The sequence below is a fragment of the Manacus candei genome, unplaced genomic scaffold, assembly GCF_025592945.1.
Source record: "Manacus candei isolate 608988 ecotype Guabito, Panama unplaced genomic scaffold, ASM2559294v1 h1tg000028l, whole genome shotgun sequence".
NCBI lineage: Eukaryota > Metazoa > Chordata > Aves > Passeriformes > Pipridae > Manacus > Manacus candei.
In genome coordinates, this window is record NW_026138076.1 from 39,150,857 (window position 1) to 39,177,721 (window position 26,865).

The following is a 26,865-nucleotide window of genomic DNA, read 5'->3' on the forward strand; positions in this document are numbered from 1 at the left end:
GAAGACTCAGCAGGGGTGTTTCTTCATTTCCTCAGGGAGCTATCAGTTACTTCTGACCCTGTAATAAGAGACTGTAGGTGACAGGCTTTTTGTTTTTTACTTTTTTTTTTCTTTCTTTAAACTGTAAAACGATATAATGTCTTACTGAAGCTCATTGTACATCACCTTACTGGTGTATTGGGTCAGGGAGTCTGTGGGTTAATCCCGTGATGGGTAATGAAGCTTTACTTATAACTACATTTAAGACTTTGCTTTTTCATTTCCCTGCAGAGTACCACTTGCTGTATTACCTATGGTGAACTGCAGCACTCAATTCACCTTCTGTGGACACTACTTATTATTTTATAGGCCTCTAACATGTCACTTCTTCCGTGTTTCTGCACTAAAAATATTTCTAAATGGCTCCTAACAGGAAAGTCTCCACTTTCATTTAATAAATCCATTTAGTCTCCTTATTCCTTGGTCCTCAGGAGAAGCAGAGTGGTCCAAAGAAAACATGTGCCATTGATTGGGAACCTGGGATTAAGACTCCTTGAGATGCTATACTCTTAAACCCACATTGTAGCCTGACTACTTTCCCTGCTGAAACGCACAGTGAGCAGATGCTTTCCTTGCCCCTTTGACCAGGCTTTCTTCAAGCTGTTGCAGGGGGTGTGGCCCATGCAATTGAGACACAGCTTCACATCATTTTATCTGGAATTGGGATTTTCTCATAAGGGAAGGCAGCAGAACTCAACACACTGGCATGTCCATGGGCTCTGCCTTGCAGATTGGCATTGTTTGGTCCCCAGGCACTGGCTGGTGGCATCCTCCTGCCCCTTGATCCAGCAAAAAGCCACAGCTGGCCAGCAGTGACACCCACCACAACTCAAGCTGCAGGGTTCCTGCCTTTGCACTGTCCAGTGGCTCCTTGTTGCTTTGTTAAACTTGCAGCGATGTTTCTAAGTGCTGGGATATTTATGTCGACTTTGACACACTACCAGTCAGATCTCCCGTATTAGGGTTGTATTATTTTTTATGTGAAATGTTGCAGCAGCTAATTGCAATTACCAGAAAGCATATACAAGAGAGCTTGTTGATTGCCAGTAGACAAAGATACTTTGGAAATCTTGGATTTTGCTATAGATGAAAGCCTATAAATTTTAAAATAGAAACCACGTTATCATTTACAATTTCCGTTTGCTAACAAATTCTGCTAAACAAAATTGGCGGCTGATTAAGTAAACATTTATACATAAATAAAACAGTGAAGATCTCTTCAGTTATTGAGATGCAGCCAGTTCAGTCTCTCGTAAATAATACAGTGATGAATTCTGGCGTTACAGTGCATGATAAAGCTACCTAGTCTCAAAGTCTTAGGCAAACTAATCCATACGCATGAATCAATCAGTTCATTTTAGTCATACTGGCGTTACATAAATGTCACTAAAATCAATGACTGAAAGACATAAAAGATTAATAAGTCCTCATGCGGTACATCTAACTGGGATCCAAACTTACAGCAGATAACTTCACGCTGAACACAGCTATACAGGTAGTTTGAATAAGTCATTTTAATAGAAAACTCAAGGGCATGCCTGTGATGAGCAGGCATGGATGAGAAAAATCTGGTGCGTTATTAATTTCAGACAATGCCGAGTTCTTTTTCATAATGTACATTTTATTAATGCTCTCCATGATAGCTTTTCATACTGGTTCACCACCAGGAGTACAGTAATTACAATGTATTAAGATTCATTCCATGCCTGAGGAGTAAGGAAGTCCAGTTAAGATATGGAAAGCAAGTGAAATGTCAATCACTACTGACTCAGGGCTGGATTAAATCAAAAGTCTGCCCTGGGGAACCCAGCGGCTGGGTGGGTTTGGTAACAGCACCTCCCAGACACAATCTTCAGTGAATATCTGCCTCCCTCTCCTCACTGGCTCACCTCCGCACATAACCTGTGTGCCATCAATACGGATGCAGTGGATGGGATTCATCATTTTTATTAGGACTTGGGGTTGGTCTGGCTCATCATTACAACTGTCAGTTACTGGGTGTCAGCCTCTTCAGGGTTGGAAAAAGAGAGAAACATTACAGGTTGTTGTAAACGCCTCCAAGAATAACTCTTCTAGACATAATGGCAAGGGTTTAAGGTGCAGGATGATGGGATTGTCTGGGGAGAGAAACTAATAGTGAGGGCTCTAATGAAAAAAAAATCCACCAATCAACACAACCCAGCGGATTTCTGCTTTCCTGCAACCTAGTGGAAAAACAGGTAATGTCTTCTTTCCTGCAGTTGCAGCCCTCGCCAAGACAATGGTCACCTTGCCTAGGGACACTACACAAGGCTGGAGAAGCAGGCAAGGGAAGAGGCATCCACATGTGGCAAATGAAAGCACAGTGTCCTCTGTGCACTGGTTTGATAAATAAATAAATGTGATAAATATGTAAATAACTTGGCACTAGCAGTTGTTAGGTGTTAATGGCAACAGCAGCCAGAGAGAGCTGGATGACAGAGGAGGTATTCAAGTACTCAAGAGGAAAAGACCAACCCTTGCAGCTCACCTTGAACCACTGCAAGCAAATTACCTCTCTAGATACCCGCACTCCTCAGTCATTTAAAGCAGCTTCCAATTTCTGTTTATTGCCCACTGGCCATTCCTAGCAAAGGTATAGGGGCTTTGCCCCCAACACTATTCTAAATATGTTGGTTGATACTATCTGGCTTTTTAATGGGGAAGGACACTTCATGCTGGCCCTGCTTTCTAGAAAATGCTAGGCTGAAGAGAGTCTTCTAGGTCTAGAGAAAGTTATTCTGTGTAATTTTCAAAAATATCTTTTTTTTTCTCAAGTGTGTTTTTTTTCCCCGATTTCAGTTTTTAATTTCAATTCTTTTTTTCCAATTTCCCTGCACTGGCTGAATCCACATGGTTGGACTCTGAGTAAATAAGGCATAAGTAGTTGTGAAGGATGAAGGGGAACACCCGAAGCTCCTCTCCAGCTTCCATCAGGTACCATTCTGCAGCAGCTCACATTCTGCAAGCGCCCGTGCCTGAGTGCAGCCCTGTTCTGCTGGCAGTGTTTGCAGATGGCCACTGTTGTGCTGTGGCAGGGGACAGTGGATGACAACTCAATGGGGAGCAGAGATTTATCAGCTTTTACTCACCTAATGCCACCCCCGCCACGCCTCATTCCATGGAGAGGTGCGGACACTACTCTGAGCTAATGCTAATAAAGCTGGACCTGGCAGCACTACTTATGACTTCTCAAGCTTGCTTGGGCATATAAAGTCGAGTACAACATACACATCCATATTCTCTCTTCTCTCACAGACACAGCTACACAGACATGGGGACCTGCACTGGCTGGCACCCACCCGCACCAGGCACAGTCTTGCACACGCATTTGCGAACATGCTGAGGAGAACTGCACATACAGGCACTGGCTGACATGGACACAGATGTCTATGCATGCCTCCATTTAGCCAGCTGAACTATTGGCCCAACACCATTAATAAGCCTTCAAGGGTTCTTTTTTTTCCTTTTCTTTTTTTTCTTTTTTTTAAACTAATGCTAAAACTCTGGGAATAACCACACTGATGGGGTTTGAATCCTTCTGGTGATTTCTGCCCATCCCACCCCCACCCCCCCTACAACTGCACCAAGCAGCCCAAGTCCTCTGTGGGCTGTAGCTGAGTATTTACACCAGTGGAGACCATGGGCCCAGTGAGTCCACCCTGTTTACAGGGATGAAGGATTAACTGTCTGCCGAGTCCTCTGATGGATGGGTCTGTCATCCTTCAGGTGCCTCCTGCACCCACCGTGACTGCACAGCTTGGCTGCAAGACCCCACACCAGCCTCCACAGGCAGACTCCATGGTTTCCCACATATCCATCCCCAGCTGAGCTGATTGAGAAACGCTATCTTCAAGATACTAAGGCTTATTTTTTCAAAAAAATATCTCTATTTACACAAGACAATAAAATCTGAGCAGCTTTCCCCCGAGAAGCTTTTGCCAAGCAGAGCTGCTGCTGGACACATGTGCCAGTCCCTATTTACACACAACAGCTTTGCTTGACAGTACCCTGTTGGCAAGTTCAGCTTCTTCTGGTGCAAGGACTATTTCTTTGTCCCTCTTTTCCTTTCCTTGTTAGCTCTTTGCACAGACAGGTCTGTATTTACAACAGTAACCTGGATCCAGTGGGTTCACTTTATACAGCCCAGCTTGCAAGCATGGTGAGGGGCTCAGGATGGTGGAGTGAGCACGCTCAGCCATCTTTAAGTGCTATCAAGTTGCAAAGTCAACGTTTGGAGCAGATGAAACTAATTTCTTATTACAAAAGACAATTTTCACCCGTTCTGCTCATCTTAAAAAACAGGCGAGCGACCAAACGGTGAGGGCACTTTCCAGGGCACTGCCACGCACAGGGCAGCAGGAATCTCAGCTGGGCTGTTTTCTCCTTGGGGATGCAAGGGTTTGCTGAGGGTTTTGTTGAGGCTAGTTTCTCCTGCCTCTCCTGTTGCGCGATCCCAAGTGAGGGATGGGTAAACTGAGGCACAGAGGGGCTGAGGTGGTACGCTGGCATGGGCTTGCTGAGGCAGGCTTGTTGGGTGCCCCAGGTGCTAGATGACACTGTCTTCCATGGTGACTCGCCTGAAGACTGGCTCCTGCTTGGGCGTCCTTCCACTTTCTGCGAAAGACAAGGGGAGAGCAGGTAAAGCCCCAGAACAGGACCCTCAAGCAACCACCAGCTATTTTCAAGACCATTTCCACCCCCAGACAAAGTAAAGAATGCCTGGGCTTGCCTTGAAAAGGAAGGCTTGCTCAGAACAGGTGAATGTATTTATGGGTCAGCATCCCATCGGGAATCTCCTCCCATCCTTTTTGCTGAATTTGGTGCTACAGTTTTGCTTAGCTTTAGCCCCACATGAGCCAGTTATTTGTTGAATGGTGTAAGGACTGACAGCATCAACCACTGCTGCCCATCGCTCTGCAGAAGAAGGGTGATGCCAAGGTGCCTTTTTGTTCCTCTGGGTTTAGCCCAGCTCAAGCAAGGAGAGCACAGAGCTGAGCAGCAGCCACCAGCTTGTACCAACCCAATAGGCTTGTTTTAGCAATCTGCATTTTTTGTAGTGTGTTCACCTCCAGCCCCCCCTTAATGATAAACAGTCAGTATAAATGACTGCAGAATAAACAGATTTGTTTTGCTATCAGACACTATCTGAAGGGCACTTTACATCCTGAGTGCTCTGCTTTACAGCTGCCTCTATAATCACTGAAGCCCCAGGGAGGAAAACACCTCCTTTCACAAGTGCAGGTTGGAAAGACACAGACGCATGCATTTTGGGGTGAACATATGCAGGCTTCTTCATAAATAATATTTCAGGGAAAGGTTAAGATAGGCTAGACACATTGAAGAAAAATCAAGAGGTATCTTGGAGTCATTTTCTAAGCATAAATGATTTCACTCCATTTCCCAACCACCCAAATCTATGTTGTTCTGTATGGCATAATAGAGAATATTACAGGGAAAGTGGTGCGGGCAGAACCGGCAACTTTTCAGGCATCTCCCAGCTTGGCTATTTTGACTGATCTTTTTAATCTTTGCTCATCTCTTTTGTTTTCTTTTTTTTTTTTTTTTCCCAAGTAGTGGGATGCATTTTCTCCTTTCATTTCCACTGCTGCTGCTAGCTTGGTGGGCTGCTTTGCATTGCAGCTCAAACTGTCAACAGCTGAAAATGCCTGGGTGCACGGTGTATCTTGGGGAAAAAAAAAAATCAAATATTCCACCTATTTAATATGAAGCACTCCTCCTGGCTGATATCAACAGCAGCTTAAGCAATGAGGCCTTTTATCTCTAAGTAAGAATGGCAGCAACACAAGCAAGGAGGTGGGTGAGGGGAAGGTGACCAAAGGGCAGAGCTGAGGTGCTTGCACAGAAAGCAACTCTTCCATTTATCAGGGAGGGACCCTCTCAAAAAAAAGGCCTGCTTGGCAGGTGGCAAAACGTATTTTTTTAGGTGAGGAAACGAGAGGCTGGCCAGAGCAGGCACCCAACAGCCACAGCCAGGCTGTAGCCTGCCTCAAATTAGCCTCCTGTCGCACATGGGCTAATCTCATACAAACTTGCACTTCTCTCCAGATGCCCACAGAAACCACCTGAGAAACTACTTCTGGCACATTTCAGCCAAAGGACAAAGCCTTGCCAGAAATCAGAGGCTTTTTCTTTTAATTCCCCCCACGCAAAGTCCATTTACCCACACCCCCTCTGCAGCTTTCGTGCAACCAAGTCCTATGACATGTTTTGGGTGCAGTGCTGCTGCTTCCCAAGGGGCATAACCAAACATCTTCCACCCAGTTCGTTGACCGCTTAGTTTTCCACATTCATTCCCCCCCCCCCACCTCAGTCCATCAGTGGATGCTACCACAGGCTCATGCCCACTGAAAGGTGAAGCCTCTGCTGCTGGTGGGACACAAAGGCTACAGGGCTTATGCCTGCATTGAACTTTGCTGCCACAGTGACCCAACTTAAACTCTGCCTGAGATGCTTCCAAGAGAAGTAGGAAAAGACAGGCTGAAAACAGTTTTATTACAGCCACAATTTATCCATCGAGCATCCTGCTGCTGGAAATAACCTTTCCAAAGTTGTAATTTAAGATGCAGTGGATTTTAAGTGGCAGTCGGAGATACTGGGTCATCTGTACAAGTACTCCCATGCACACCTTTCTGAGGAGGTTGTGCAGCAGCTATGTTTGTTTTATATTCTAAGTTGCTGTTCAGGGTTTTAAGCAACGCTGTCAAAATACCAAGCATTTGCTTCCAACACATAATAATTGCTCTGTATACCAGTATGTTTTGTTTATTTATTGAGGTTTTAGCTTGGGTTTTTACATGTGTACAGTGTATTTAAGGAGTAGAAATATAAGAAAAGGAAATACGTGGAGGATGAAGAAATAAAAAGGCAGCAAATACTTTGGATGATTTTTTTGGGGTTTTTTTGTTCTTTGCATTTTGCTGAAGAAGGCTATCACCATCTGTCTGGCATACCAAATACAATAAACAGTAAGCACCTGTAAAAAACTATTTTGATGTGAAAAAGGAAGATTTCCAAGCTATCCTGGCTAGTCTCAATATTTCAGCTTTAAACAGACTATCTCTTCTGCACTGGGATGACAAATGATCTGGTGTATGATCCATGCATCCCTAGGGCTTGCCAAAGCCTGTGGAAGAGCAAAACTGGTCCTACGCCAGCTACCTGTGCTGAACGAAATGTCTCTCAGTCCAGAATGGTGAGTGCTGCTGGTTTTTCAGGGGTACCCCAGTGCTCTCCCCTGACTGCATTGGTAGTGCCCCTGCTGAGGACAGCCACCACTCACACAGCCATCACTGCCTTTCCTGGGAGCACTAATCACAGATTTTTTCTGGCTTCAGCTTTGCGCTGCAGGATGTTCTCCATGCTGTTACCAGAGAGCCTGCGACAACATGACATTTATATAATGTTCATGAGCACAGACTATTTAAACCCTAAAATATTCATTAAATAAAATTTGCATAGAGTCTAGCTGAATGCAGCAGATAGCTAAAAATAAAGTACTTTTCTTTCTAAAGGTAAGGAGGAGATCAGGGTGTGACAGATGACCAAGCCGGTGCTCTTAAGCTTTCCTGAGAAAGGTTTTTAATAAGATGAGCTATCTTTTTATCCCTGTTGACTAGACAATTCTACAGGTTATTATATTCTTTATAAACTAGTGAGATCAAGAGCATATGGGGATGTGTGAGAGAAAGGCCAGCTGGCCAGAGAAGAGGGAGGGGGATGCAGGTAACAGGGACACATATGGAGACACAGAAGGACCCCCAAGAGCTCTCTGCCTCCCACCACGACCAAGGTTTCCCCTGGCCCTGTGAAGCATCTCACTGCTTATTACCTGGGGGCAGGGAGGAAAGAAAAAGATAGGTTAACAACTTCAGATTTCAAAGAATTAAAAGCAATCAAAAGGCAGAAATTAGCAGCATCATGGTAAGTAATATTGTCTACAAAATGCCTCCAAAGCTGTGATGAACACTCTCCCTTCCCAGCAACCCTCCAGTACACATAGTCTTTACTAGCATGTCTTTCACCTTGTGTTTCTCCTTCACATGTTTCAGGGAGATTTTTACAGTCTCTTATGGCTCTTGAAGAAAATGGGTAGGAATTGCCTGCTAGAGTCAAAGTGTCCTTAAGCAGTAAACTGATGCATCAGCTCATTATGGGGTAGTCTGCAATGGGATTACAAAGGAAAAATAACCCAGTCCTGTGCAAATTAGAAGGACCAAGTGAAAAAAGGGATTCACAACTTGCAAAGAATCCCAAGATGATTTTCAGGAAAATGCAAGGTATGGAGCCTTGCACTTCTCCACTCTCCTCTCCCCACTGCAAAAAAGGCTTTCTGAAGAGACAACTCAAGCAAGGGATTGACAATCCTCCCTCCAAACATGCCTGGCAACCTATGCTTCCCAAAGGTGGTCCTGTGTTTCAGAAAGCGGTCTGTATATTGTTTGATGTTTTCATCAAGCACTACCTGTTTGCTTCTATTCTGTTTGTTTCACTGAAAGTGGGATGCTTATTGCAGTTGAATGATAAAGATTTAATCCCCTCCCTGTAAGGCAAATCTGGTTGTTTTTGTTTTGTTAAATGAAGCTCGACAAAGGAAGAACCATCCAGTACTGGGTTGATTATCCCCATCAACCCAGCTTGCAAAGTTCTGTGCCCCAAGCATGAGAATGGATTTAATACCATAATCACCACTGCCTCTTCATCAAGCTGTTTTCTCACATCCCTGCCTTGGCTCAGCATTAAGAAATGCCTTAGAAGTTTTTTAGCTCTCCCTCCTACCCCAGGAGCATTGTAGGCACCGAGGACTTAACAGTGACTTGATTTTCACATGCTGCAGTCTGCATAGAACACACCACTATATTGCCAGTCATGTAATAATTATATCTAGTGAGCTATTTATCAACAAGTAGAAACCTTCACCATGCCCATAATCAACTATCTGACACAACAAAGTCTGTTCTCAAGGGAAAAAAAAACAGCCAAAAATAATCTGCATCCTGCTCCCCATTTTTGGCTTAATAAAATTAAAATGCATAATATCTATTTTCCCTCTATTTTGTGATTTAGCTGTTTCCAAAGCTATGAGAAGCACCAATAGTGAATCCTATGGTGTCAGAACGGCCCGGGGACAGAAATAATCAGCTTGAAAATAAGCAAAATTTTTTGCAATCAAAGTGCTAATGGGCATGGTAGGCTGGCAGAGGGAAGTGTGAGTGAGAAGAACAGCCTGCACACTGATAAATCTGAAATACACAGAAAGGCTGGGGAAGAATGACCGTTTGTAGTAAAGGAAGTCAAAGATTTTTCAGTAGGACAAAATCATCCCATAGCAAATCCACCACTGCTTCGTTCTTGCATAGTTTCAGGGACACTGGTAAATGCTGTGCTGATCACCTACCTCCACTTTATCACGATGATATTTGTTAAGGCATATCTCACCCTCTGCATGAATTCAATCCATCCATATTACTGGAAAACTATTTTTTGAGTCTAATTCAGTAAAAGAGTTTTTACATTCTCCAAAGTAGGAAGTACTTCAATTATTTAAGGCCTCAGCAGCCTCTACTGGGCTGCTACATGGATTGCTATGACCACGTGAGTCTGAAACACCTGCTTTGCCTGCACGTATAGGTCTACTGCACTGTCTTCCATCGCTGCTGGCATGGAAAATAAAATGAAACAGGGAGGCAGCATCAAGTGCAAGAGTGTGACCTGACTGGCCAGTGGCTGTTCTGCTATGAAGTGAGGTGATTCCCAATATTCCAACAGGAAATGCGCCCTTGCCAAAACCGAGACCTGGCAAGAGCCGCTGTTGTGATCAGTGCTTGGTCAGAAATGAAGTTTCCCCCCCAAGATGTTTTGGCCAGAGTGGCTGGTCACAGGAAGGATGCAGGTGACTTAAACCAGACTCTTTTGTAGGCCATGAATACCACCAAATACCACCACCACTGGTCCTCACCCCCAACAGGACTCTGCTGAGCAGCACCAAGCAGCATAGTCCTAACGCGAGGACAGCCCTGTGATGGAGCAGAGCTGCTCTGCTGCTGCATTTATCCTCCAATACTGGGAATGTCTTGTCTAACACAGGCCTCACCCACCTGCTCCAAGTCTTTTGGCTTTTACCCAACATGATGGCACTTCGATAGACACAGTTTGGACAGAGGGAGCCCCAAGCCCCAAAGCCTGGGGCATGGGAGGGCTTTGTGAAAAATCACGTACTGAAAAATCGTTACCAGTTGTGTCCAGAGGTGGTTATTTTCCCTGTCAACCTTCCTAGTCTATTTTGTGGCTTTCTGTTTTCCTGATTGCTCTTGAGGGATTTGAACGGGGAGGCTGGAGGAGAGCAGGAAAGCGCCAGTGGGCCACTGGCAGTGGTGGGACAGGAAGGGTGACGTGGCCGAGGATGGTGATGGTGCTTGGCATATGCCCGGAGCAAGAAAATAACGAGACAGCAAACAATGACCGAGAAGGCCTAACGGGGACTTGTTTTACTCTTTGACATGCTACCAGCAGTTTTTAAATCTCTGAAGAACCCAAATAAAAAAAAAAAAACAAAACCAAAAAACCCCCAAAACCCTCATTACAATGATTAAAAGATACGACACATGAAACACTATACTCAAATCATCCGCGTGTCGTTGGCTACTTTATACAGTAGGCACAAAACAGACCTAGAATCACCTGCAACAAATGTCAACCAATGTTGTTCGCCCCTAAACAGATACCACCAGCCTGATATTTCTAGTCAGCCATAGCTGCATAACCTTTGTGCTTAAATTGCTCAGCTTAGGCCTCCTTTCTTTGGCATTGCTCACCCATGCCATAAAGGAGTGGAGACTCATACTGAAGACAGTAATGGAGAGAGGAACAACAACAACAAAAAAAAGAGAGATTAATTGTACAGTACATACATACAGTATCTTCTAAATCGTGATCAGTTGTTTATTGGTTGGCAAACAAGCTTCACTTTTACAACAAATATTAGTAATGAGGTCATTCAACTGTTGAGACCATACAAAATGGATCATAAATTAAAAAAAAAAAAAAAAAAAAAAAGGAAAAAAAAAAGCAGAAGAATTCATACTCCGTGCTGCTAATTTACCTCCAGAAAGCCTATGTTACTTAAAAATCCTGTCAAATAAATAAATTTCCTGTTAGGAAAAATAATGAACAGAAGACTTTTTATTAAAAATCACTGCAAAGTACTTTTTAGCTCACTACGTGTCAATCTATTTTCTTCTTAACCACTGCAGTACAAGTGCCTAAACCGGGACCAGACTGAGCCGAGAAGCCCTTTGCTCCTCCAGGGATATGGCCGTCTCCTGTAGAACCCCCACTACGACTATAAAAAAACCCTCTCAGTCCCTGGATGTGACCTGATGGCCTGGCTGAGGGGCTACTTGCTTCACAGGATTATCATCATGATTGGTTGTGCACCGACAAAGAGGAAGTTTGCCCTGCTCTAGTCTGCCAAAAGGTCTGCTGGCAATATGCCAGCTAAAAGAAAAGTTATACAGCAAGGAAATAAAAAGATTGCCTTGGCTGAAAAGAAATGGTGATGGTGACTAAAAATGGTCCTTACAAAGTGATGTTTGGGGGTTTTTTTTGCCCAGTGAGATTTTTTTTTTTTACTGGGATGGGGAGGGGAGAAAGGGGAGGGGCAGTGGGAGAGACAAAACAAAATTAAAAAAAAAAGAGGAGTTATGAAAAACCTTGCTCCTACTGGTAGACAAACTTACAAGACCAGCACAACAGAAAAAAGTTCTTATTTTTTTTCCACTACATTAACAGGGACGCAAGTTCTGGAGGAACAGAAAGCAGACTATATGTGCAATGCTAGTATCTGTACATTACATAGAAATTGTTCGCTTCTCTTTTTCTGCCATTAGTTTTTATCATCCGTTAATACAGCAAAATGTAAAATATGCCTTTAGCACAGGATTCTAGGATTCCCTTCCATCTCATTAAATTTGTTTATGTTTTGTTTGCTCCCACAGCAAAGGGCGCTGCAGTGAAACCAAGTTGTGAGTGACCATAACCCATGATGTGATCTGGATTGGTAAGAAAGAGTTTTGCTAGCTTGTTTTATGCAGCGCTCCCACCTAGATGCGCCATCGCTACTAGTTTCAAATGCACATTTTTGGCCTTTTATAATTTTTTTTCCCTCTTAAATCAGGTCCTCGGTATTAAGAGCAACACAGCATCAAGGATTGTTTAAACAAACACGGCATAACTTGAGAAGGCCACGAAGTGTGCCGTTATCTATCTCTTTCATTAACATAATGAAGTCTGTCTGGAGGGAAGAAGGATGGGAAGATAAGGGGGGGGCGTGGGCAGCAGTTACTGTCCTCTCCGGGCCGGCCTAAAAATTCCAGTAAAAAAAGTCTGAGAATTTCCTTTTGAACAGCATGAAGATTTAGGAGTACACACAATATTACCACTGTTTGGATTAACTCAGAACAGTAAACCGAGCATTATGGAGAGGCTTTTAGTTGTCTCTTTGCTGAATTTTTTGCTGAATCTTCTATAGACTAGTGACCAAGTGAGCGGGTCCTTTTGCGTTGCCGTCCGGGGGTGTTCCCTCTTTGTTTGGCGGGACTATAAAACCATCGCTGCTGCCTCGACCTAGCTGGTAGTAAGTGTGTAGCTGATGGACGTGATTCCTGGAGCCAAGGTTGGGCATGCTTTTGTAGTAAACATCGTCGGCATCGCCACCGCCACTTTTGGCTGGCGGAGGATCGGTCTGGGTGCTGGCAGTGACGCTTTCTGTAATGGGCATGCCAGCCAGCGCGGGCATACTAGTGTAGAGAGAATCCCTGTTGGGCGACTGGAGGTCGTCCGTGTGCTCGTTGGTCAGCAAAGGGAAAAAGCTCTCACTGTTGTCTTGCGGGATGCGCCGCCGACTGTAGAGGTTGGGCTGGTGGTTGTCCGCCGAGTACACCCGGGGAGGCAGCAGCGGGGCGTCTGACTCCTCATGGATGAGCTCCAGGCCCAGGCTCTCCTCGTGGGTGAAGGAGGTGGCGTCATCCAGCACGATGGCGTCGTCCTCGCTCCCACCGCCCACACTGTTGACGAGTTTGTTCATCAAGTTGCGGCTCTGCTCACTGGAGCGCTCATGGTTGTTCAGGTAGGAAGGGATGTAGTTGGAGGTGAGTTCCTTCAGGATCTTTTTCTCGAGGGCGTTCTCCGTGTGGTTGTACCCACGGTCAAGGATTTGCACGCAGTTGCTGAGGTACTCGCCGCTGGCGATGCTGTAGCTGTTGCCGTGATTACCATTCAGTGGTAGAGTATCCGTGACACTTGTATCCCTGGCATTGTTCAGAAGCCCCTCTGAAAAACATTACACAAGAGAGGGTGACTTGTACAAACAGGACACTCATGCGGGACGTGCACACTCAAACCCCCTTCCTAGGCTGCCGCGGCTGCTGGGGCTACGCAGCAAAGGAGAGTGTCGCGGCCAAAACAGGAGGTCACAGCTCCGGCTAACCCGCTGGTGGTCAAGGTCTTCCCACCAAAAAAAAAAAGGAAAGCACTGTCAAGTATGTGACTTCATGTGGCAACAGACAGCCGGAAGGATAACCTCTCCTGGCCTATATCTCCTACAACTCTTGTGCTTTACTCTATATATTCCTGGGGAGCTGAAAAAACAGATGACCCTCAGCTGGTCCAAACTGCACTGGTTCCAGGCGCTTTGGAGGAAGAGGGTAATTCCTCCCAGCTGAGGGAGGAATTATTTGCAGCCCAACCTTATCACTGCCCAAACTTTGTTTGGGAGTGTATCCTTCCTAGAGGAAAAAAATCCGTTCTCCCCTTTTGCTGAGGAAGCTGTCAGAGTAAAGACATAAGGCCTGAATGAAGGGATTCAGGGATCAGAAAGGCGGAGGCACAAAATGCTTCCTGTCCCAGGCTTTTTTGGAAGAAGGCTAAATGCCCTACGTATTCTGCCACAACCAAAATTATTTACTCCACACTGGCCAGGTGGGGATTTTCTAATATAATTGATGTTGGAGGCAGCTGTTCTGGGGTCCTGTGAAGCCTTTAAAAATAGCTCTTATTCCACTTGCAAAGTTAAAGCAGAGGGTTCAGTGGAGGGTACAGCAAGTACCATCACTGACATGTTATGGCGGGCTCAGGGGAACCTGCGAGGAGTAACAGGGTATCAGGGTGCCCTCAATCTAACTGCCCATCACATCTCCAAAGGTGTCTCAACACCGACAATGTAAGGCTGGAGCTCGGCTCTTTCCCAAAGCACTACAGGAGATGGAGAAGTGCTTTGAGAGCAATGCCAGCATGAGTGGGCAAGGGAGAAGAAAATCAGGCCCAGCAGTTAAGCTACCACGTTTTCTTTTTTGGGACTACTGGCCTCCTTGGAAGGAGTAAAGGAGTGGGGGGGCATGAAATAACTTATCGACCTTTCCACTAAGGGCTTTGGGCATCGCCCAAAACAGGCAAGCAACTCCCAGCAAGCCATGGTAGATCAGAAAAGCCATTAAACTGACAATTTCAGATGAACAGTTGCTCATACCATGCTGAGTACATGGCATGTGTACCTTCTGAAAATACAGGACTCGGTCTATATCTGTGATGGAGTAGTTGCTCTATGTCAAGGGCTGGAAAGCACTACTGAAGGCTTCTTGCTTTTGAGTGAAATGCCCCAAATGTGTTGGTCGCCATTTAGGTTTCTGAAGTTTAGAGGGTGCTGCTGTATCCTGTGTTCCCCAGCAAATGAGGGAGTTATGCCAAAAAATCAACTAGCCACCACAGATATAGAGCAAAGCCGTTGATTTTCACGGTGAAAGCTCTCCAACTGAGTCACGATGCTTGGGGAAAAATGAAAAGTGAGCATTTTGGGGGGAGGACCGTATGTAATGGGTGACAGGTACAACAGCATCTGTTTGATGGTTACGTTGAGTAACATATGCATTGAGGCACTGAGCACTGCGCTTCTGCTGCCAATGCATAGGTCTGGGGTTTGGTGCAGAAATAAAATGGAGGCATTGCAGGTGAGAACAGAGTGGGGTTTGCAGTAAAACACGCCGTATAAAAATGCCATGACCTCGCAAATAAAAATGTGAAGTTTAAAAAAATATCATACACACAACTATATGAGAAACTACACTGGGTAAATGATATCACAAAAATGAAAAATAAACAAAGAAAGCATCATCTAATCTCATCTATATATATATGTACGCATACATATATATATACACATACGTACATACACACGCATACACATATATACATATGTATATTCATATTCTTTTGATTTCAAAACTGTGAGATTAATTTCCTTTATTAACTACATCATCTATATGTGATGCAATAAAAGTGAACTAAAAAAAATTACATTTGATATGCAATGTTTAGCTTTACTCCCATACTTGTCTCTCTGTAGGGCTCTAAACGACAGCATGAAGAAAAGGAAAGAAAAAACAACAAGTAAGCTTACAGCGACAGTAGGAGAAACATGAGTAAAAAGCAAATTGATGATATGCAGAAAAGAGAGTTAACAGAAATAATTTCCACTGCCCAGAATACATGAATTTGTTACAAGGTTTATTTCAGGTTAAAAATATTGACATTTTAGACAGAAAAAAATATTTTACGCGCAATATTCAATAGACTACATTTTTTATTTTAAAAATTATCACATTTAAACCGTTTTCCAATGCCATTATAAAATGTTCAGCGTGCAACACAAATGAAGAAATAATGCCTGGAAATTTAAGAAAAGCCTAAAGCTCGTAACGGTCATGCTTGAAAAGACAGGCACTGTCATAGTCACTTCCAAAGTCTTAAAATGAATGGCTTTACTTACTGTTAGTTATAATAACCCCTGGCAGTTGAAACTGAAATCTGTTTCCTTGCTAAAAATGTTTTGCCGTCCATCCTTTGTAAGAGTGGTTTGTTAGAGTATGACTTTGTTCATCATAGGGCTGCTGGCATTGTACAGACTTTGGTAAGTCTGGATTTTATTTTAACCAAACACATGGCAAACTACATGGACTTTGCAAAAAAAAAAAAAAGTAAGAGGAATAGTAGTTTGAATAATGGCATTGCTAAATGAAGCTATTGAAAAGAAAGGCTTAAAACAAGAAGAGCAAGAGATTAAGATGAAGAGACAGTGATAATGCTCAGCTTCCCACTTTGCAGTGGTCTGTGGTACACTGGGTTTTAACTAGAGCTCGTTAATGCTCATTAATACTTGTTAATGCCTTATCTCAAAATTAGTTCTCACAAAAGCTGTTGGGCCATTTATAGAAACTCCTGTGTTGGAGAGACCCTGCCAGTGTGTGTCCATCAGCTTCCAATGGCAGTGAGCACTCAGCCCCATACCTACCACCTCCTCTTTCCTCTGTGCTGTGTGTCCTATCAAGCAATCGCTTATGCCACTGGGAAATAGGACTTTGGCCTTTTAGGGTCTGATTCTCCACCTCTTTCCAAGGGTATTTTTTTTAGAACTTCCTGCTCCTAGTGATTCTTTACCACAGAGGTGGCAGCTTCAGCTTACGCAAAGATCAGATTTTAAAACATATCTGGGGAGGGGGAAAGAAATGGGTGGAGCAGTTCAATCCCATTTCTTGACAGTGCCCTGCCTTGTCCATGGGCAGCACCAGAAGTGGTATATGAAGGTGCAGAACAAATCATAGCCTTAGTAATGTGGAATGAGTTAGCTGGATGATGTTAGCTAACGATTAATAAATTAATTTACTGATAATCACCGCATGCCAACCACAGCCAAGGTACACCCAGAGATGATGACAGCATCTACTTTTACAATGCACTATCACCACTTTAGCATGCCTGCTGGTGCAGCATCTGGAAATCCCAAAGGACCCCCAAGGCCATTAGGCCTGGTTGATGTTGCTAACCTTCATTTCTGCTGTAAGAGCTCCTAATATTCACAGTTTTTAATTGTCCGGGGACAGTAACCAGTTTGAAATGCAATAGCTACACCAGTTCTGCTCCCTCTGAAGTCAATGGCAGAGTTCCAAAGGCTTAAATGGGACCAGTATCGGTCCACTCTCTTCACTTCCCATGAATGAAGCCTGGATAGGTTTCTCTGTTACTCATATAGCTGTGTTGAACAGAATAGCACTTGTAAAACAATGACCCTATTTTTGTGGAATAAAATGCTGTTAGCTTAGGTAACTGTATCAGAAGCTAGTATTAAAAATTAGAAGAACACATGATTATTAAAATACACATAAAACCTTTCTGTCACTTTTCTGCCCAAATCACTTGGATTCAGCTGAGACACCCAGACCTGAACATCAGGACTTTTCTTAAGCCACATGCTAAAGACCCCACATTACCTGCTGCCATTTGATTTAAAAGTCTCCCACACCTCAAAGTTATCATGTAAGAAACTAGTCAGAACATCAAAGCTCATTTTGACATTTGCGGTACACTTAAGTTCTTAAAATCTAGAGCATTTCATGCTTAACAGTAGCTCTTTTTTTAAAAAAAGCATTCTTGGAAGCAAATTTATGGCACAAACTTAGCATAGTTAAGGAAATTGATGAACAGCAAAAAGGTCGAACACGTGTGCTTTTCTTGTGCTTTGAATGCAAATACTCTAGTGATACAGTTCAACATCTATTACTGTCATAACAATATGCTGCCATATAGTACAAAAGGGATTTTCCTGCTTGCATTACAACCATCATTGTTTTCCCTTCCTTGGAGATTCTTTACTGGATTGTGATTCCTTCATTGGGAACAGAGAGCTGACAGAGTGCTGACACACTTGCGCTTGAACGCAGTGTTACTCTGCAGTGATTCAGCCACCTTACAAGTAAGACAAAAAAAAATAGAAATCCCATGGAAGTGGTAGAGCAGGATGCAGCCACTGACAGACAGGAGCTGTCAGAGCTCCACGCTCCCCAGCTCCTCCTCAGGTCCTGCTTAAACGCTTCTGCCTCTCCCTCACAGAAGCATCAGGACATCAGCTTACAAACACTGTCCCTTCCCACAGACAGAGCAGAGACAAACATGTAGGTGACAAGAGAGTGATTTCTATAGCAGAAACCTATGTTAGGTACAACTGACTCTGCCTGTTTATTTTCTGTTGCCAAAAGGAGGATATCAAAGAGCATCTAGTTTCCCTACACCTTTTTTCTATTATTTTTTTTTCCTAATAGTACATATAAAACGTATTACTGCAAACGGCAAAACATTTCTTATAATATCTCAGCTCTGCTCTTTGGAGCTGACCTACACTCCTTGCTTCAGCTGTCATTTTTCTTAGAGATCAAGGGCAGTTTTGTTTTATTTTGCGTTTTTCTCCCTGCACAAGCCAGTGCACCGCTGACCACATTTCTCTATGCCATTTCAAACAAGAGCAGCTTTGGTGGCAAAGGCCATTTTAGCTTCACTTACCTTCAAAGGTGTTCCTGTTTCTGAAATGAATGGTTTGACAAGAAAATGTGCTGACAACAAAGAGAGGAATGGATGCATTCAACAAAACACACACGCACAAGACCAAAACAATAAAAAAGCAAGGAGACTGGAAAAAAAATAAAAATCAAACCACTGTGAATGCTTTGAGTAAAACTGACGAGAGTCTTTCAAAGTGGATTTGATCGCTCATGGAAAAATAGCATCTGGAAGATGGAGAGATGCATTGAAATGAAAGGAAGGGGAGGGGATCTTTTTTTGTGCCCAGTTCAAAAAAAAAAAGTGTGTGTGCGTGGGGAGAGAAAAAGAAAAAAGGAAGAAAAAAAAGAAAGAAATGGGCCAAAATAAGCCACAGAAAATGGAATTCTCACTAGAAAAATTAGAGAGAAACTCCAGCACACCTTGTGCGTTGTACATGCTGACAGAAGGGTTGTTATAGACCGCCGATTCCCCGAGCAATGTATTATAAGGGTTGTTAGTGCCATGAGGACGAAGCAGAGCATTGGTTATAAGATGATTAGCCATGGCTCCTGGAGCAGCCCGATAGAAAGACAGAGAAAAAAACAACAAAAAAGGTCAATCAGGCAAATGTGGTATTAAAAAAAAGGGAAAAAGAACATTTAGAATGACAACAGTTGAAATAGTCCTGATTACAAGCAGCCAGCTAATTAGACTTGGAAAACTGTATGCCACTAAAGCAGAACAGATGTTACTGACGATGCACAAATCCAAACCAATGCAAAAGAAAATGTATCAGAAAGCGGATAAGCTACATTTATGGTGGATTCCCAGTCGCTCGGAGTGTAAGCAAGGCTGCGCCCACATGCTTGCTACAAAGAAAGAAAGAAAGATGGCAGCCTACACAATGTGGGGGGGAAAAACTCTCCGGAAGGTGCCAAATGAATAAAAAAAATATATATAATGACTAACAGACAACAGCACATTCAACTCCCACTATGTGCTAGAATCTCTTTTACCAGTCCTTCGCAACACATCTAAAATCAAAAAAGCAGAATTAAAGAGAAAGGATGGAGAATGCAGCCTCTCCGAAGGCTCTCAGCATTTATCAGAGCAGCTGTTCCTCAAGTCTAAGAGGGCAAGTTTCACTTCAGCAGCTTCTCTGACACCACCATCAAGAACATCCACAACCACCCAAATCCATCCTTGAAGGCGAGAGCACTGCAGCTCCATCAGGCATTTCTATCAGGAATGAGAGTGGCCACAGAGATAAATGTTTCAAGGCTCTCTGTGTGCCCCACAAACACCTTGTTTCCCCATTCTTGGATCTCTTTGTTGCCGCTTCCAAGCTCTCAGACAGCAGTTGTCTTTGGCTCTTTGGTTTATCTCTAGGAGATGCAGGCCTCTGGACTTGAGTTTTTCAGGATCATCACAGCTTGGCAGGCAGCTGCCAAGACCTACCTTGATTCCTATCACAGGCATCAACCTATGAAACAAAGTCTGCCCAACCACCTTTTAGATACCTACAGGATGAAAAAAAGCCTTAAGCCCTTGCTTTGAATCTCTTCTAGTATCCAAAGATATGACTGAATTCAAAAGCTTGCCCTCAGGGCCATTCTCACTGCCATCAGTAGAGATCTAGAACAGGAATACTCAAGGGCAACCATGGTTTTTAACCTCCAGGAATAAACTGTTAAGACAAAACACCAGGAAAGTAAGTAATTGGTGGGGCAACTAGAGCTAGCTAGGACAGGACTGTCAGAGGGTTCAGGTGACCTGGCTGTCACTAACATCTGATATCCTCAACCCAAACAAGAAACTGAAAAGCCAATCCTCAAGCCCAGTAACCCTGGCATAAATGCCTTTGCCAATATCTGGGGCATGGAGACCCCATCTGCCGCTTTTAGGTGTAGAGGAGGTGGCCCTGTGCTGTGGCGAAGGCTGTCTTTGCAAGGCATGTGGGGCACTGGGTACAATCTCTTCTTCTCTGCAACTCATTACCTGATTTTTCTTTCCTTTGCATTCTTTTTTTTTTTTTTTTTGGATGGAGTTGCTGAGGATATGTAAGCCTCAAGGCTCCCTTAGCGGGGAGTTCTCTGAAAGCTCAAACCTTATAATTATTTACAGAAAGGCAAAAACTGGCCAAACCTAAGGCTAAGTGGAGGCCTCCAGAGCTGCCTCCTGAAGTGCTTGTATGTAGGCCTGGGATGGCACTTTTCTGTGTCTGCAGAGGTAGAGGAGTCTTACCTCTCCCTCATCACCCCCAGCCCTTCCTAGCCCCTGGCATATGGCATTAGCAGATCACTTAATCGGTCTTTTGAGCACAGGACAAAGTAGAAGGCGGTGCTGTATGGGGGCTGCATGCCAGGGAGGCTCCTCAACACATGCAGCTGGAAAAAAAAGACTTGTTTTCTCTCACCTGATATTTTTGTCTATGCTGATGGAAAGCAAGATGAGCTGCTGTGTTTGGAAATAAGGAAACAAAGCTGTCTCCTGTAAGAAAACATTATATGAATGCTTAACTAAGGAACCTTGAATGTAACTAACAGGTAAACGAGTCAATTCTTTCTTTATGGTAATGTGTTTTCTATCAATCTCACATACATCTGGAATGAGGGACTGTAGGAACCATTTCTTTTTTCCCACTAGTTTTATACCAGTGAGTTCTAAGTCCATTAAAATTGTTTCTGCTTTCATCCCACTTTTAATCAAGCTGGGCCATAAAAGATTCAAAAAGGGGCTCACTTTTATATAGGTAATGAGAATGTCCAGAGTTAATGCCAGCCATAAACTCAGAAGTGATATAATCCTCCCATCTGAGATTTAACCCAATCTCCAGCTCAGTCTCGATGAGATTTGATATGAAGAATATACCCACAGTGGGGTTTTGAGCACTTTAGCTTGAGGCGCTTTTAAATGCCAACTGCCAGAAAGAGCATCTCACTCAATATATCTGCGGCCTGATCTGGTCTAGTGAAGCCAAGCAGGCAGGAACAAGCTGAGCTGATCCCACCATGGCTGGGCAGGTCAAGCTGTTTTGCATGAGGAATGGCCTGTGACAAGACAGAAGGGATCAATCTGTGTCAGCACTTAACGCTTTGCTCGCCTGCGTTTGTCAGTGTGGTGGACTCTGAAGTGAGTGAATTCACACAAATACTGCTCTTTCTGGCTGTCAAAAACTAGATAGTTTCTGGTAATTTTTGATACAGATACATGATTCTGAGGACAAACTTGGCAAAAAAGGTTGAAAATCCAGAATAAGCAGGTCATTTTTGCTCTCTCACGTATGTGAAAGACACGGCCTGGTACAACAGCCACCCATTCCTGTATGCAGCTACTGAGCAAAAGTTATGCATCTTCTGCCTTTCTCTCCCTTGACTACGTTAGATTTTTTATTTAGTGATCAAGAAGCCACCTTCAATGGCAGTGCTGAGTAATTCTCTTGTAATTCAGCTGGTGCAAATCCAAAGCAAACTCACTGCTAACATGTTCAGCTACCTTTCAATACTTTCAGAAACCCAGCTGGGCCCCAAGCACTCTGTAGTAGGTTTCCATCATGGTGGGTTGGCAAACTTCATACTCTCTGCATGTCACAATAACTGTAACTTTGGCATCTTAAAAACAACATGATATGTACCCTGTATCCATAAATTTGGGCTCATTTCTCCCTAATTGCTTTTGAGCAGCAACATTCCCAGCCTAAAAGGGTGCTAAGAGAGAAGGACTGCATCTAGGCTCCAAGAAGCCTACAGTTATAGCTTTAGATAAAACAATAATATACAAAAAAAATCCTTGTTATTTAGTTTCTCTTTCCCAGGAGGGAGAAAGAAAAAGGTAATACCAGCCATACATTTAAGTATCATCCTGACTTTTTCATAACACTTTATCATTGCTATAGCAACCAAAATGACTATTAGGAAGAGTGGATTAGGTCTGCAGATGAGGCGCAAACAGAAGGAGCAAGTAGACTACCAAACTATGACCTCATTTGCACAAGAATGGCCTTGGTAATAGAAAGCCAACAAAAACCCAATAAAGTAAGCATGAGATCCTAGTGGCATGCTCTCCCAAAACAACATGAGAGAAAGCAAAGAGGCTTATTCTGCAGTCCTGTATGTGGGTGTGCAGCAAAGGCCGGGTGCTGGGACTGTGATTGTAAAGGTCAGTGCATTCCCAGGGACCCAAAAATCAGAAAGATCAGGGCTGTGAGTGCCTGTTGACCACCTTGAGTCTTCTCCTTGGCCAAATGCTCTTGGGATGTGACCCTTGGCAGCTGTCTGGCTCGGTGTTGGCAATGAGCCTAATATCCTCAGCAGGCAGCAGTTATCATTGTTTATTTTTATTTATTCACTTATGGCTGGATCCTCAGCTCTCAGAATCTGTGGTGCAACACAGATCTTTCCCAAAAAATCCCACAGCCTTGTGTCAACCTTGCTTTCCTACATTTCACCAATAATAGTCTCTATACAAATCCCTGTTCTGCTGTCTCCTGAAGCATCTGAGCCCAGCACATAGCTACCACTCTTTATTTGCCTTAGTTAGGGTAACTGCCTTAAATCAGCTGTGCTGGAACACCCTTGGTTCTGCTAGTCAAAGGTACCATACTGAAAGCAAATGCCTTCTGTTTCCAAACCCCTATCATGCTGTATATGCGTGGAAGCATAAATCTGGGGTTGAAAAAAGAGCTTCAAACCCTCGGGTTCACCTGGGCATCCATCTCCTTTTTCAGTAAGATCAGATCATCACAACCAGCAAACATTTAACAGCAGAACTCACACCTCTACAAAATATTCCCTACAACCACACCAGCACAACTACAGTCCTAAGCCTCCTTGTTTCCACTGATATTCCATGAAAACTCAGCGCACAACACAGCTACTCTGATATCCAAAATTACACTCAAATTAAGGTTTCTGGAAATGCCAGTGCTCAATTCAAGATTTCCTGATGCTGGATCTCATCAAGTGAAGGATCTACAGGCTTTGATCACAAGGAAAAAGGAAGGATATTCTTTCAGAAGGCAACTATTAGCTGGATAACACGCAGACACTCCTGTCCCTCTCACAGCATTCAGCAGTCCTCATGATTCAAGTCCTGCAGATCCAACCTTACTGGATTTAAAAAGCTATGAGAAGGAATGGGCTGTGCTCAGGGTACAGTGGGAGATCTGGAGGGCTGCATTTTTGACTGGTAAACTGAGAAAAACTGTTTAGAAAACCAATCAGGACAAAGAAAATGAAAATCCCACAATTTTTATCATCACTGTAACCACACACAAAGGATTCAGATAGCTACAGTTAGCTGCTTTCTATGCCTACGAAAGTAGGTATTATTTTAATGACAGTATGCAACCAAATGGTATCATTTTCTTTCCTTTCTAAAGTAGAAATTGACTTCCTTCATGTGGGACACAACACTGAATGTAGCAATAATTTTTTGGAAGAGATTGCTGTAATGACTGCAATGGGAAAACTGCACCTTGTTAAACACAAGTATGGTTTATCCACTCGCTGAAAGCAAAGGATGAAAATTATGATGACAAGCACATGTTGCCAGACTCTAGACTGCATCATTCAGGAACAAAATTCAAATAATTTCTTGTAGGCTGCTGGCTGACAAAGCCCCACAAAGACATTTAGGTTATTTACCTTGAATCATCTGCATGGTCTACCTAACTGGAAAGGAAATGGATCCAACTGCCCCTCCTGACTTTCTGAAAAATACTGTCATTCTGCATGGCTCTGCCTGGCTGAAAAGGGCTTGAGGAACACTGCTTTAGCTGAGATCATCTGTCTGCACAGCTAACACCACCATCATGTATCTTCTTTGACTTTTGGTCCTTTCAACTGCACACCAAAATCAGCTATGTGCATTTTAGCACGGGATGGAGAGATTTTCCCCACTGCCCAGGAGATGTGGCAGAAGTGCAGTTTTGCTGAGAAGGAAGACCAGGTTAGTTTACAAATTTAATTGCACAAACTATGAATGCTTAAAAAATGTCCATACAAAATCAGTATTTTCCAAATGAAATGTTTTCCCTTTTTGTTCCAAAAGTGTGGCTTCTATGAAAGCTTACTTTGACTTTTTGTATTATGTTATTTTTATTAGAGTAGAAACAAAAATAGTTTAGAAAAAGCACAGCTGAGTAGTAACAAAATGTTTCATTGCCTCTGACACAGCATATCTCAAAATGTAGATTTTCTTGGGCATCTTTGTTTGTTTCAGAAGAAAACATATGTACTATTTTTGGTCAACCTTAATCCTGTTAATAGTCTCTCTGCACTGATTTCAGTTTGTACATTCTGGCTGGTTCTGTACATCACTTAGCATCAACTTACTCCATTTTACTCCCAGCGAAACAAAATACATTCAAAGTAGGCTTGTAGAAGTCAAAGTCCTAGTTTCTTTTATAGCTTTTCTTCCTAGCATTCCATAGCATCCTTTTCTTAGTTACAGGTACAGTTTTCAAGTATTTAAAGAATCCTGGTCTTCCATGTGTTTATTCCAACAATGAATGCAATTATGAAAAGTGAAATCACACATATTTGCTGGAAGACAACAGGTATTTTCAGCATTTTTACTAGTTCTCTTCAACAAACACTCTGACATTTAGATTTATCGAGCTGTGTTCTTATAATAGCCAACAGGATTCAGTTAATAAACTTCAATAAACTTCCCTATTAAATTTCTCTCAAATAGGTTTGTTGTCACTCGCAGCATCTAATCTATTCATTGTGAAGCTATTAATACTGACTGCAGTGAAATGGAGTTTCAGCAAATTAGGTTGTTAAGCTCTGGGCCATCTTCTGCCAAATGAAACATCCCGTGCTTTTATGCAGAGACGGGAGCGAAAGTATTTCTTTGCCCCTTTTTCCATTCCTTTCTTCTCCAACGATTTCAGATGACAAACCTCTGCTGGATTATAATCTGCAGGCCATGTTCAAAACACACACTTAGTCTAAATCGATTTATAAATATTTGCTCCCTTACAGATAGATTCCTTCTCAACTGCCTGGAGTAGAAACATTGACCCAGGATAAGGCATCTCTTTATACCACCACTACCCCTTCAAGGGTTTACAGCTCGACTCTACCTTGACTATACAACCATGTATTATCCCTAATTGTTCCTGTTTATGATTATTTATCACTAAACCTGAGCTCTTATCCAAGATGTGCAGAGAGCCCTGCCTATGGTGGAAATTGGATCATGGTTACAGGAATCTATATAAGCAGCTATGCTTTCTTCCTTCCTCCTTCACAGTCATCATATTAAGACTGCTCTGCAGCAATACTCTGCCAGATCTAATACTCCCCAAAGCCTGCTCTGATTTCAGAAATTGCCTTGCCCTTACTTTTCCTCTTTAAAACTGATCCACCTAATGACTGAACTTCCAATTATATGGCTGTCAATCCTAAAATCAAAGCCGGTTCATAATATCTCCCAAAGGAAGAATGTCATGTCACTCACTGAAATCACTGCAACAAATCTCAGTTAACTCAGTCCCAGGCAGCGGAGAGGCAAAATAAGCCAGAGAATATCAACAATGGAATTACTTTTGCACGTAGGCAGAAATAGGAATTAAATTCCCTAAGTTTTGATCCTTGATGCAGAAAATCATAATTTTCCTAGCATGAAATGTACAGTTGATTAGGAAAAAAAGAAAATGAAAAAAACAGCAGAAGTAATTTGCTAGTCCGAAAGGCTGATGAGTTTCAACAAACAGAAAGTACTCCTCTGCTGTCATCTACCTGGAATCTCTCTCTACTTGATATGTGATTTTCAAGATGGGTCATTTTGACGCCATTTTGCTGACATTTAGCCAAACCAACAGTCGCTTAACAGGGTTGCAGAGATTTATGTCTTAAAAATAGCAATCCCTCATGACTGATTCGGCATATGGACTATTCCCACCAAATACGCCCTCCATCTGGGCAATGGGCCCCAGGAAGGGGTATCCATGGGGTCAGGGGAAGATGAGCATGTCTGTAAGAGTTACATGAGGGAACAGAAGAAGTAGAGGGGCATGGGGGATGAAAACAAAGAGCTTCATTAGGAAAATGCCAGTGGTGGTGCGACGGGGGGGTAAAGGAACAGCCTCTACACTGGGTAAACTGAAGTTTTAAAGTCCTGATATAAATCGACTATGCTACTTCTTTTGCAGTCTCTCCCTGGTGTTGTGAGCACTAATACAAGCATCCATGGCTCTGGGAGAGCAAGAACTCTTGAACACAAATCTGTCCAGCAAAGAGCAGAAATTGCAGGATTCAAGCTACTATGGCAGGATGAGATGCTAGAAAACAGCCTGTAGGCTTGCTCTGGATTAGCAAAGAAGTGACACCAGGGACTCTCCCCTGCTTCTTAGCCATTGATTTCCACCAAACAGCCAGGGGACACTTACACACCTCTGAAAATCCCCTTCTCAAG

General features: G+C 43.2%; 1 protein-coding gene across 15 annotated transcripts in view; it reads right to left on the minus strand.

The window, feature by feature from the left end:
* Positions 1-967: 967 nt before the first annotated feature.
* ADGRL3 (adhesion G protein-coupled receptor L3) overlaps positions 968-26,865 on the minus strand; it is a 515,791-nt gene continuing 489,893 nt past the window's right edge. For 6 of the 15 annotated variants that reach the window (XM_051790777.1, XM_051790772.1, XM_051790770.1 and 3 more), the window contains 3 exons: positions 18,882-19,010; positions 15,462-15,479; positions 10,995-13,407 (listed from right to left, as the gene is read on the minus strand). In XM_051790777.1, the coding sequence (XP_051646737.1) occupies positions 12,602-13,407; positions 15,462-15,479; positions 18,882-19,010 (953 nt within the window). In that variant the 3' untranslated portion in view covers positions 10,995-12,601. Of the gene's footprint in view, positions 4,675-10,994; positions 13,408-15,427; positions 15,480-15,817; positions 16,087-18,881; positions 19,011-26,865 lie in introns of those variants that run through there. The other 9 variants (XM_051790778.1, XM_051790780.1, XM_051790779.1 and 6 more) reach the window with 5 other exon arrangements.